Source organism: Coenobita brevimanus, unplaced genomic scaffold, assembly GCF_032717465.1.
Source record: "Coenobita brevimanus isolate Jiangsu-jjx unplaced genomic scaffold, ASM3271746v2 jjx.HiC_scaffold_157, whole genome shotgun sequence".
Classification (NCBI taxonomy): Eukaryota; Metazoa; Arthropoda; class Malacostraca; order Decapoda; family Coenobitidae; genus Coenobita; species Coenobita brevimanus.
The window spans coordinates 98,853-112,375 of NW_027642416.1; the positions used below are offsets into that span (position 1 = coordinate 98,853).

The window sequence follows — 13,523 nt, forward strand, 5'->3', positions numbered from 1 at the left end:
CGTTTAAGATGAGACCAATTCGTATGGTAAAATATTCCGAACTCGTGCGGTGCAGACACACACACTAACCCTGTGCTTCATTACCTCTGCCAAAGAGGTTATATTTTTGTCTCTCTTTGTCTGTGTCTGTCTGTCTGTCTAACTGTTAGCAACATTATAGAAAAATGTGAATGGAACTGCACCAAATAATGATTACTGACTGAGGACCAGCAAAGGAACAAATGATTAAATTTTGGAAACAAACAGATCAAAGGTCAAGGTCAAAAAGGGTGGTGGTGCTACCTGGGCAGAAGTATGCACTCCCTGAGTGCTGTTGTTTCACCATGTCAATTACATACTTCAGGCAAGTGTGTCAGCGGCCTTATGTGTACAATCAACATGACGTTACCTAGGCCCATGTGGCTCATGATTTGGTAGACAGGTGAAGTGTATATGAGTGGTCCAGGTTGGTGAAGCCTATGGGTGTGTCTAGTGAGGGAGAGAGTGAGTTACCCGAGCACCACAGTGATACACCACACACCCGCCATGCATAGACAAAAAAATCTGTGCTAGACTCTACCCCATTTAAAAAAAAAAAAATACTTTGGTATAACTCCACTTTTTAAAAGCTACAAATATTTTGGTACCCTTTGGCAATTTATACACAACTTGAGCATACTGTGAAAAATGATCTGGTGCTAAATAATTCTTTGCCAATGCTGCCAGAATATATCTTGATACATATATTCACTGCTTGTTCTATCCCAAACATCTTTGCTTTTCCTGCCTTTCTCCTGCCCTACTCTACCCTAACCTACTCACCTTTTCATCGTGCAGTCCTGATGCAACCATATAGGCGTCTCCAATGATCTCGATCTTGTACACTTCGTAGAGTTCGATACGAGAGACGAACATCTTGTAAGGTGCATTGAGGAGCGAGATGACCTGTTGATATACAAGCAGGGAGAGAGTTGGTGTTGGTGTTGTTCATCAACCTGTCTGCCTGGCTGAGCTGGCAAGTGGTCTGGGAGAGTTTGTGAAAACTATGAGAAGGATTTAATTGATGTACTTTATTATCTTGTGGTAGGTGGTGGTGACCATCATCCACTCACTTGATGTAGTGCTGCCTACTTACTCCTTCACCTTTATCATTCTTTCTCTGTGTCTGCCTGCCTCACCTTCCCATTTCCCTCATTTTTCCTGTCATTTTTTATTCCTCCTCTTTCCTTAACAGAAGGCTTTACATTGCATGACAAGCCTAATGGCTGCCTGTATGCCAGGAAACCACTTACAAAGCTGGGTGGTAACCATATAACCAACCCACACGTGTTACCTACGTGTCCACAAGTGGTTTGGCGGAGAGTTAGTGCACCTCCCCGTAAACAACTAACTCAAAGAGCCACCCCTTACGGGATCATGGCGTCTGGCTTTAGGTGGATAGACAGTGATGCGGAAATGAACAGTATGCAATGTGAGCTGAAAGAGATGGTATCGTATCATGTTAATATCATCTAACTGGTTTTCTTTTATGTAGCTAATGTATTACGAGAGATGGCATTTGTGTTAAGACTGGTGAAGGAGAGTAAGAAGAAAGTGGATGAAGAGTTTGGGAGGAATCTGAGTGTGAAATGGAGGGAGAGTAAGAAATTGTTTTGGAAGGAGTTAAATAAAGTAAGGCAGTGTGAAAGGGGAAATAGTAGGGGAGTGAAAGATAGGAATAATAGATTGTTGGTGGAGAAGAGAGAGAAATTGAGGAGATGGAAGGAGCACTTTGAGGAATTGTTCAATGTAGAAAGTGAGAGCAGTGTGAGTATAAGTGGTTGGGGAATGGCTGGGAGAAGAAGAGATGAGAAGAGGGAGGAAGAGATCAGTAGGTCGGAAGTAGTGGAAGCGATGAAGAAGATTAAGTTGGGAAAGGCCCCAGGAATTGATGGAGTGTGTGGTGAAATGCTGAGGTGTGGGGATGAGATTGTTGTGGAGTGGATATGGAAGTTGTGTAGATTGGCTTGGGAAGAGGGAAGGGTTCCAGAGGACTGGAAATCAGGTATAAATTGTTCCTTTATACAAAGGAAAAGGGGAGAGAGAAGTATGTGGTAACCATAGGGAAATTTCCCTTCTTAGTGTGACTGGTAAAATATATGGTAGAATACTCATTGATAGGGTTAGGCATATGACAGAGGAGCTAGTTGGAGAAGAAAAAGGGGGATTTAGGAAGGAAAAAGGGTGTGTAGATCAGATATTTGTTCTAAGATGTTTAGTGGAAAAGTATCTAGAGAAGGGAAAGAAAGTGTATGCTGCCTTCATGGACTTGGAGAAAGCTTATGACAGAATAGATAGGCAAGGTATGTGGAAGGTATTAAGAATATATGGAGTGGAGGGGAAATTGTTGAGTGCTGTGAAGAGTATGTACGAAGGAGCTAGGGCTATGGTGAGAGTGGATGGTGAGCTGAGTGAGTTCTTTGATCTCAATGTAGGACTGAAACAGGGTTGTGTGATGTCTCTATGGCTGTTTAATATATACATGGATGGGGTTGTAAAGGAGGTGCAAGGTAGGGCAGTGGATGTGGGGGTGGCTCTAATGAATGAGGGTGAGAGTTGGAAGATTCCGGTGTTGCTGTTTGCTGATGATACAGTATTGTTGAGTGAAGATGAATGGGAGTTGCAAGGTTTGGTGAATGAATTTGGGACAGTGTGTAGGAGGAGGAAGCTGAAAGTTAATGTAAACAAAAGTAAAATTATGGTGTTTGAGAGGAATGAAGTCACAGAATGTACAGTGAGGTTGGATGGTGAGGATATGGAGAATGTGAGTGCATTCAAGTACTTGGGTAGTGTGATGAGTAAGGCTGGAACTTTGGGGGATGAAGTGTGTGACAGGGTACAGCAGGGAAGGAAGGTTGTTGGTTCACTGAAAGCAGTGATGAGAAATAGAGAGGTGAGTATAGAAGTTAAGAAGTCACTGCATGATAGTATTGTGATCCCTACCCTGATGTATGGAAGTGAGGCGTGGACCTTGCAAGAGGGGAACAAGTCAAGAGTGAGAGCAGTGGAAATGAGTTACTTGAGAGGGGCATGTGGAGTGACATGGAGGGACAGGTTGACGAATGAAGAAGTGAAGGAACGTTGTGGAGTACATGTGGATGTGGTTGAGAAGATTAGGAGAAATACACTGAGGTGGTTTGGACATGTGGAGAGAATGGAGAATGAACGTGTATGTAGGTGAGGTGGAGGGAGGCAGAGGTAGGGGTAGACCGAGGATGAGGTGGAGGGATGGAGTTGAGAGGTATATGAGGGAGGGGGGGTGAGTTGGGGGGAGGGTAGTCAAATGGTGGGTGACAGAGCGACTTGGAGGCGTTTTGTCTGCGGCCACCCTTTGCGGGATTAGGGCGTCGGGCTATAGATATATATATATATATTTTTAATGCAGATAACATATTCTGAGGGATAGTACTGTGTTAGTACAATCTATCAAGGTGTAATGTATGTAGATAGTCCTAATGTGTTAGAAGGTATGATACTTGTGTCAATCTGATCTTTGTAGTTTTATGTTGATACAGTAGCATGAGAAATGGCAGTTTTCATTATGGTATCCTCTATACACTTTCCCTGTGTGCAGATACTGTATTACTAGCTTGGTTTCATCTGAGAGAACTGGGGAACTGAGTCATCTATCTATCTATCTATTGCCAGACGCCTCAATCCCGTTTGGGGTGGCCACAAACAAATAGCCTCCACATCGCCTTGTCCCCCGCTATTTCACTGCCCTGCTCCCAACTCACACCCCCCTCTCTTATATACCTCTCCACCCCATCCCTCCATCTCATCCTCAGCCTCCCCCTCCCTCTTCCTCCCTCCACCTCACTCACATACACTCTCTTCGTCAGTCTTTCACCCTCCATCCTCTCCACATGGCCAAACCACCTCAATGTGTTCCTCATAACGCTTCCTATCACATCCACATCCACACCACAACGCTCCTTTATATCCTCATTCGTCAGCCTGTCTCTCCTTGTGACTCCACAGGGTCCTCTTAAATAACTCATTTCCACTGCTCTCACACTTGACTTGTGTCCTTCCAACAACGTCCAAGCTTCACTTCCATACGTTGGCGTTGGTATCACAATACTGTCATGTAGTAACTTTTTCACTTCCATGCTCACTTCCCTGTTTCTTATCACTGCTTTCAAGGAACCAGCAACCTTTCTTCCCTGCTGTACCTTTTCAAGCACTTCATCCTCCAAACCTCCATCCTTACTCATCACACTACCCAAGTACTTAAACGTACTCACATTTTCCAATTCCTCACCATCCAACCTCGCTGTACATTCACTGACTTCACCTCTCTCAAAGACTATCACTTTACTCTTCCCTACATTCACCTTTAGATTCCGTTTCTTACACACTCTCCCAAACTCATCCACCAAGCCTTGCAGCTCCCCTTCGTCTTCACTCAACAACACAGTATCATCTGCAAACAACAGTACAGGGAGTTTCCAAACTCTATCCTCTCTCACCAGGGGCACTCCAACATCCACTACCTTACCTTGTACCTCTTTTATTTCCCCATCCATGTACAGATTGAACAACCATGGAGACATGACCACATCCCTGTTTCAACCCAACCTTCAAAGAGAAAAATTCACTTAGTTCACCATCAACACGCACTGCAGCCTTAGCACCATCATACATACTCTTCACAGCATTCAACAACTTCCAATCTACTCCATATATTCTTAATACTTTCCACAATCCTTGTCTATCCACCCTGTCATATGCTTTCTCCAAATCCATGAAAGCCGCATACAACTTCTTTCCCTTTCTCTAGAAACTTTTCCACTAAAGATCTAAGAATGAGTCATGGCACCATTAAATTTAATGAGTCTTTTCTGTCCAACTCTAATGCAAGAATTAACTGATACTTCCAGTCCTTCATGAATGCAACAGGTCAACTCTGGAACTGTCTTCCTTTTCCTGTATTTCCCGCCAGTCTTTTCAGCACACTGTGTCTTGGTATCTCTAAAATCTAAATGAACAGATTTTGAATTAATCACTTCTTATTTTTTCCTGAAGGGAACAATTTTATAGGCTTTCAGCCTCTGCTTCCTTCTTCCCTGGCTAAACAAACAGAAGAAAAAAATAAAGAGAGGAAATGGAGGATAGACAACTTATTATTATTATTATTATTTTTTTCATGGCACCTTCAGAGTTCCACCACAGAGCAGCGTTGTTTCAATTTGTTTATACAGGCTCCAACATGCTTAATGTGTTGGCCTTTGTCACTTTATGGTTCTCCATCCTGCTTGATTTCTAACAGCCTCTGTTCAGTCCCTTATCCCTGGGGTCACAATGTATGACTTCATCCCACCGTTTCTTTTCTCTCTCTCTCTTTTTTTTTTTTTTTTTTTTTTTTCATCTCACAACTCTACACTGTGTGGTAATGTATGTGTTCAATATCTCTCTATCTGTTTATGTATTTATCTAAATGTACCTATATGTGCATGTAAATATGGTTGTATATGAATACATATGTATAAATGTGGCTCTGTGTATGTGAATTTCAATGTGACTATGCATATCAAAACATGACTATATGTATGTGTACATAAATGTGCCTGTATCTGTATGTATAGGTAAATGTGCCTATATGTGTATAAGTATGGTACGTAAATTTGGCTGTATGTGTACGTGTATGCAAATGTGCACGTATATGGACCTGTATGTGCATGTGTACATGCATATGCCTGCATGTGTATGTGTATGTAAATGTGCATGCATATACGAGGTCTATTCAGAGGGTATCTAACCTTAGACATGACAAGCTTAGAGCAAATCCTGTATAATACAGTTAGGTAAATTAGATAGGTAAATACACACACACACAAAATCATCAGGTGGCTACTTACTTGATAGTGGAAGCAGTTGACTGAGAAGTGGATGACCGTCAAAACAGGTATTTTCAACAACGGAGATTCCATGACCATGCAGCTTCCATAAGGCAGATTCAATGTCAGAACCTGAAGAATATATTATAAATTAACACTTTTCATCCAAGACCCTTGATTAATTCACTGACCCTCAGGTGATAACTATCTTTAGTTAGTATCATGTGATTTTATTCAACCCAAGCAAGGCCTCGTATGTTGGGAGTCGGGACTTATAATCGCACCTCCAGTTTGAAATGCCTATTCTAAGCTGAGAATAAAATGGTTAGAAGATGTTAAGAATAAAATTAAAAAGACACTGGCAGGAATAAACTGAGCGAGATAAAGTGAACAGAAACATGTGATGGTAACACGATTAAAATCACCTTTGGGTAATCAGTCCGATCACCTGGCACTATCGTGCATAAATTAAGTCTATCATGCTGATAGGGGAAAAAAAAATTCCTGTAAGCTGAATATAACTGCTCTTTTTACAAGGAATAATGCTGCAGAGGGATGCCTTCATATGGTGTGGAACATGTATAGTTGGACAGCTCCCCTCCTGGGTCTACAAACACCCCTAATCCCCTCCCTATCCACCAAAGTGATGGTAAAATACACAAGCAATTTCAATCTTCAGTCCACCAGGTTCACACACATACACACGTTTTCGTTTTTAAAGGGTCCAACATGCTTGCATGTGTCGGCCTTGGTCACCTAATGGCGGCTCTCCACGCTGTACGATCCATTGCAGCCTCCCTGTTCAGTCCCTTAACCCTAAGGTCACACTTAATGACCTCGTCCCATGTCTTTCTCGGTCTACCCCTCATAACCCCACCCCCAATATTAACACTTCACACCTTCCTCACCCAATTATCGTCCCCCATCCTCTTCACATGTCCAAACCATCTCAGTCTACCTCTCCTCATCACAACACCAATACACTCCAGTCCCATCCTACCTCTCAACTCTTCCATTGTAAACCAAGCCCCTCCAGGCCTTGGAGGCAGGGACGCATTGCACATCCACCTAATCATTGTCATTTCTGTACGTCTGAGCCTGCGAATATCTTCCTCCTTCACTGCCATACAGCATTACACTCCTAACACATGCTGCATACAAAGACCCCTTAGCACATAGGGAGAGCCCTCTCAATGTCAGGAGAGGCAAGAGCTCCCTGAACTTCTTCCAACCACTTCTCACCCTAGCCACAGAGCTACCTCCATCACACAACATGTCTCCCAAATAACAAAACTCTTCCACACACTCAAGAGATTCACCAGCAAGTTCAATCCTTTCACGTCTGACAATCTCCACCTGCTCACCCCGGCACGCCGTACAAATAAAATCAGCATTATCTCGTAGTCTACCTCTGATACCACTACATCTCTTATGCACCCATTTATCACACACACTGCACAAGATGGAATTGCTTCCCACGCCCTTGTGGCAAACTGCACATGGCCACTCTCCCTCGTCTTTGACAGTACCGCCACCAACCCTAGATATCATCACTTTTGTTTTATCTGCATTTACCCTTAAACCCTTTTGCCCCATACCATCTCTCCACTTCCTAAACCTTTCCTCCGCCTCCCTTTCATTCTCTGCAATCAAAACCAAATCATCAGCATACAACAACTCCCACGGGAGTCCGTTTCTAAAGTCACGTGAAATGGCTTCAAGTACCATGATAAACAACATGGGACTCAAGACTGACCCCTGATGCACACCAACATTCACAGAAAACTCATCACTCAAATCTCCATTCACTCTCACCTGGGTGTGAGCACCCACATACATGGCCATAACCACCCTAACCAGCCACTCCTCCAAGCCAAGCTTTCTCATTGCCCACTTCACCACCTCTGTAGGGACTCTGTCAAAGGCCTTTTCCAAATCAATAAAAACAAAATAAAGATCCCTTCTCCTACCAATACATTTTTCCTGAAGCTGTCAAACAATGAATATGGCATCAGTGGTCCCCCTACCTGGCATAAACCCAAACTGCATCTCATCAATATTCACTCTTTCTCTAATCATACCTTCTAAAACTCTCTCCATTACCTTCATTATCTGATCTAAAAGCTTTATACCTCTGTAATTTCCTTTTCCAGGGCATCACCCTTCCCTTTATACACATTTACAATTACACTCTTCAGCCAATCATCTGGGACAACACACTCATAAATAATCCTATTTATCAGGTCAGTGACTAAACTCACCCCTGTATCGCCTGAGGCCTTCAACATTTCGGCAGTCAACCCTGACACAACTGCTGCCTTCCCCACCTTCATCCTGCCTATTGCCTCACTCACAGTAGCAGCATCAATCAAAGGGCAAGGGCCAGACACTGGATCTGCTGGCTCCAAACCCTCTCTGTCCCAGTCAAACTCCTTCATTCAACAACCGGTTATAATGCTCTCTCCATGCATCTTTAATATCCTCACTGTTCAGCAGTACCCTTACTTCATCATTCTTCACACACTGCTCACCTATAATATCCCGATTATCCCTCTTCACCTGACCTGCCACCCTAAATATCATATTTTTCCTTTCCCCATGATTTAGGTTATCAATTAAAAGTCTCTGTGACTCAGACTTTGCCCTGTACCTGGTATACCTCTCTTCTAGCCCTATGCTTGGCAGCCAAAAATTCCTCTTTGCTACCAACCTTCTTCCATTCCCGGAAAAGCCTTCTTTTCTCCTTAACTGAAGCTTCTACACCCTCGTCCCACCACCAAGTTACTTTATGTCTTGGTGGTCCTCTTGCCCAACCGCATGTTACATCAGTAACTCTCAAGAGATTGTTCTTGAGGGCTCTGTACTGTTCATTAACGCCTCTGTCTATAGCTCCCTGTTCAGCCACCACTCTCCTCAACTTGCTATAGAAGGCATCCCTTACTACTTGGTTTTTCAGCTTCCATATTTTCCTCCTAGGTACATAAGTCCCCTTTTTCATCAATCGTTCCTTAAGCACCATATCACAAATCAGTAGTTTGTGCTGCTGCACACACTCCTCACTTCCTATAACTTTAACATCCCTCACTAACCTCCTATCGGCCCTCCTAACCAGAAAATAATCTATCTGACTGCTATTTCCCCCAGACTCATACGTAATTAACCTACTGTCTCTTTTCCTAAAATACGTGTCGCACACAATCATGTCCGTTGCCTCCCCAAACTCGAGCATCCTTTCCCCTTCTGCATTCCTTATACCATATGCACATCCCTCTTGCACTCCTTCATAACCTTGTGCTCAGTGGCGGCGCCAAGGGGGGGCTTGCAATAATGAGCCAAACCCCCCCATCAGCCCCCCCAATATTGCCAGATTCCAAAGGCGAATTTAGGCAGGACGTCCCTTATTTGAACTTTCAATTTTGTATTACTATTTACAAATAATACACAAAAGTTGACGAAACGAAGTGTTATAAGTTTAGGAAAAGATTCAAGACAATAGATTAAATCGTGATTATTATTTTTAGCTGTTAGCATTTAGCAGATTCTGAATTATAGTAATTTCACGGAAATTACGGAAAATTTATCAGTTGACTCAACTTCTAAGGAAAACTTCCAGCCTAGTTCTAATACTAAGGGTAACTTATGTTATAATATATTCTGTGAAATTCTTGTAATTCAGATGGTTAGTTTACATATCCTATAATGAAAATGATAAGTGAAAGTAAAATACAGCATTATTTTATTAAACTACATTAGCCATTCTTTTAGTGTATTACGACTGTACGATTATTATCTCGTCTTCAGAAATATAATTGAATGTCGATTATGTCATAATTCGAGGCAGGAAGTTAATAAATTTGAATATATTTGATTAAAATGAAGTAAAGGATTCACACTGCTATAGGGCCTACATGGTCCTAGGCTCCTAGCCTAGCCCAGCATTCACGAATCAAGTGCACGATGAGCCATTCCTGTTCGATTCCCGTCAGCTACCAGACCAGTCTACCACGCGACGCGGTTGTGTGTAGATCTCCGAGTCTGTTGGCTGTTAATTGCTTAGTGCAGTAGACACTGAATTACTGAGCAGCTGAGCTTATTAGTTGTGGTTTTCGTCTTGCACTGATTTACAGGTATGGTGTAAGTTGATTTTTTCTACTTACAAATGTATATAGGCTACTATAAGATTATAAGAAGCTGTGGAAGGAAGAATAAAATAGTGTGAAAATATCTGGTCTGTTGTAATGCTAATATGCAGTTTTATGCTTCTGTGATCTGTGTGCTTGTTTATGCTGTTTTCCCTGTTTATGAAAGTAACTGATGGTGGTTTATCATATTTGATCACATAGGCCAGGTTGATCATGGAACGCTACCTGTTACCCAAGATTCCCAAGAAGAGGCCGTGAGATGATGATCCTCCTACAGACACACCTGCTGTTAATGAGGACCTGGACAGTGGTGATCGTGATTGTGAGTCTGCAGCCTTACTAGGTGAGGCTAGTGCAGAACCCCAGCCACAAGAGGGCACTTCTCACACCCATGGTGAGAAACTACTACCTGGACCCAAGGACCTGAGCCAGCTTCCAGATAGTGGTCCCACCTGTCCAGACTTGAAGAGATACCCAGCCACAGAATACAGTGGCCAGTCAAGGTCATTCAACAAGAACTGGCGTGATCATCATTCGTGGCTGGAGTACTCCACGACCCTAGATGCTGCATTCTGCTTTGCATGTCGTCATTTCGGTCATGTACACTTAAGCAAATGTGAGAAGTCCTTCACCCATGACGGCTTTCGGAACTGGAAGAAGGCAACCTCATCTCTGAAGTCTCATGTTAATTCAGCAGGACACAAGTTTTCTATGCAAGCTTGGACAGAGTTTAAGATGCAGAAAGCAACAGGTTCTAGGATCCTACATGCTTTTACTACCAACCATGAAAAAACTGTAAAGGAAAACAGACATTACATTAGAGCAGTAATAGACGTACTGCTCTACACAGCCTGCCAAAATGTTGCCCAAAGAGGTCACAAGGAAGACACTGATTCTGGCAACAAAGGTAACTTCCTGGAACTGCTGGACCTGATTTCCAGGTATGATGACATTGTCAAAAAGAAACTGAGTGGTGGTCCTGGCAATGCTAAATATACGCACCACGATATCCAAAATGAACTGCTCGCCATCATAGCTTCAATAATCAGAGAGGACATCAGCAACGAGGTCCTAAGAGCAGAGCATTTTGCCCTAATGGTGGATGAGACCAAGGATGTCAGCAAACAAGAACAGCTGTCCATTGTGGTGACGTATCTCCACAAACAGAGCCTTCATGAGGTGTTCCTTGACTTCACAGCAGCCGAGGGTCTGGATGCAGACTCATTGCTCAACAAGATCTTGGAGACCCTGGCCAAATGTGGTACTGACCACAACGCCTGCATTGGCCAGTGCTACGATGGAGCTGCAGTCATGTCAGGGCACATCAGTGGTATACAGGAGAGGTTTAGGAGAAAGGTACCACAGGCTGTGTATGTCCACTGTTATGCTCACAGGCTCAACCTTGTGCTCGTTGATTGTGTACACAATATCCAGGCTGCAGCAGAGTTTTTTGTGGCTATACAGAGCTTGTACAAGTTCTTCTCTACGTCAGTAGTACATGAAGAATTTATAAAGGTGCAAAAAGAATTAAATCCCACAAGGCAGCACATAGAGTTGAAGCAACTGTCTGACACAAGATGGACCTCCCAACATGCTGCTTGTCTGGCAGTGAAAAGAACCCTACCTGCCATAGTGACAACCTTGAAACGTCTCATGGAGGGAGACAATGCACACAGAGCCACTGAGGCAAAGGGCCTGTGCATCCTGCTAGATCAGCAATTTGTGACAATTCTGATGGCCATGGAAAAAGTGTTACTGATGACCAAACAACTGTCAAACCACCTCCAGTCACATGACCTTCAGCTGGCCTCTGCAGAGGACTTGATGCAGTCTGTCATGTCTGGACTGACAGAAATGAGGACTGAAGCTGCCTGGAAGGAGTTAGAGGAGGCTGCTGAGGATTTGTGCAAGGTAGTTGGGATACGCACTGAGACTGAGCGTCCAGGTAGACAACGATCTGCTCCCAGACACCTGGATGAATTCATCATAACATCCAGTACAGGTCAGAGGGATGGAGCTATACCAGATGCCAGGAGAAGGACCTTCTATGCCATCATAGATAGAATGCTCAATGAGCTGAGCAGGCGATTTTCATCTGATGCCTGTAATGTTCTGATGGGTGCTGCTGCCTTGAATCCTAAGCACATTACATTTCTGGACAAAAAAGCGCTGTCAGGAATGGCAGCCAGTTATGGAGTGGCAGAGGGTGATCTTGCAGTGGAGGTCCACCAATTGACAAGACTAATAGCTAGGAAGAGAGACAATGGCCTGGAAGTGTCCACACCACTTGAGCTCGCAGCCATGCTGGAGTCAAACAAGGACACCTTTATAGATCTGTATAAACTTGTATGCATTGCAGTGACCCTCCCTGTCACCTCAGCTGCCTGTGAGAGGAGCTTCTCATGTCTGAAACTCCTCAAGACATACTTGAGGAACAGCAGTGGCAACAACCGCACCAGCAACCTTGCTGTAATATCAATTAATTCTAGGAGGGCCAAACAGCTGAACATTGATGCCATTATAGACACATTTGCTGCCAATCACCAGAACAGGCGCATAGTTTTAAAGTAACGTGACAGTCGTTACACCTTGATTTAAAAATTCTTCTGATTCTTCAGATTGTATTAACTTCATAACATAGAATTTTTTTCTGTCATGTTAACTGCTTGCTTACACATGATGTCTAAATTAATTGAGTTAAACTTCAATCTTATGGAATAAACTGGAAATAATAAATGTTATTATGTTGCATATACATTAATCTGAATTTCCTTGCTAGTTTTATGTATTTCATTTGGCAGAATTTTTGATGAGATAAGAAATGTTATACATTAACACCGCAGTTTCAAAGAGTACAGGTGTCTAAAATGAACCTCAGTACATTCGGATATTATGAATATGTACATATCAATTTTCCATCAACACTTCAGTTTGATGACATTTTGTGAAGCCCCCCCACATTTTACCCCAGCCCCTCCTCAGCCCCCCAATGAAAATTTCCTGGCGCCGCCACTGCTTGTGCTGCTTCACCTACATGACCATTAAGGTCCCCTCCCACAACCACTATCTCATCATCCTGCATACCACCCACTACATGCATTAAATCATCCCAAAATCTATCTTTCTCTGCTTCATCCAATCCTGGCTGTGAAGCATATGCCGATATAATCACAGCTATCCTTCTACCGAACAGAATTTTCACTACCAATATCCTATCGCTTGCTCTCATAACATTCATTAACATATTCCACCCATTTCTCCGCAACCATCACACCAACACCTCCATATCCGTCTGTCCCCCCTTGCCAAAACAACTTATAGCAACAGTCCTTCCCAACAATCTTTCTGGCTAATAAAAAAAAAAAAAAAAACTGGACCACCAAATTCATGTCCAGATGGGCCTAGAGCCAAAACATAACAATGCAGACACATTCAGACACTTACTAGAGAATGAAGGCAGAAGGTGGAGTTTTGTTCCACTTTTTATTCTCACTTCCTCTTCTCCTCTATGACAAAGTCCATG

The 13,523-nt window shown here is 43.1% G+C and overlaps 1 protein-coding gene across 1 annotated transcript; it reads left to right on the forward strand.

Annotated features, from left to right (window-relative positions):
• Positions 1–1,395: 1,395 nt before the first annotated feature.
• LOC145389616 (zinc finger MYM-type protein 1-like) lies at positions 1,396–12,571 on the forward strand. The gene is made up of 2 exons (XM_080264859.1): positions 1,396–1,450; positions 10,278–12,571. The coding sequence occupies exons 1-2, from the start codon at positions 1,396–1,398 to the stop codon at positions 12,569–12,571; spliced, it is 2,349 nt and encodes a 782-aa protein (XP_080120985.1).
• Positions 12,572–13,523: the final 952 nt, after the last annotated feature.

What these genes read in the sequence shown, in the direction of transcription:
- LOC145389616 (XM_080264859.1), top strand. Translation starts at nt 1,396, where the DNA reads ATGGCGTCTGGCTTTAGGTGGATAGACAGTGATGCGGAAATGAACAGT. An exon ending in GGAAATGAACAGTATGCAAT is followed by an intron (nt 1,451 to 10,277) that starts GTGAGCTGAAAG and finishes ATCCTCCTACAG; the next exon opens with ACACACCTGCTGTTAATGAG.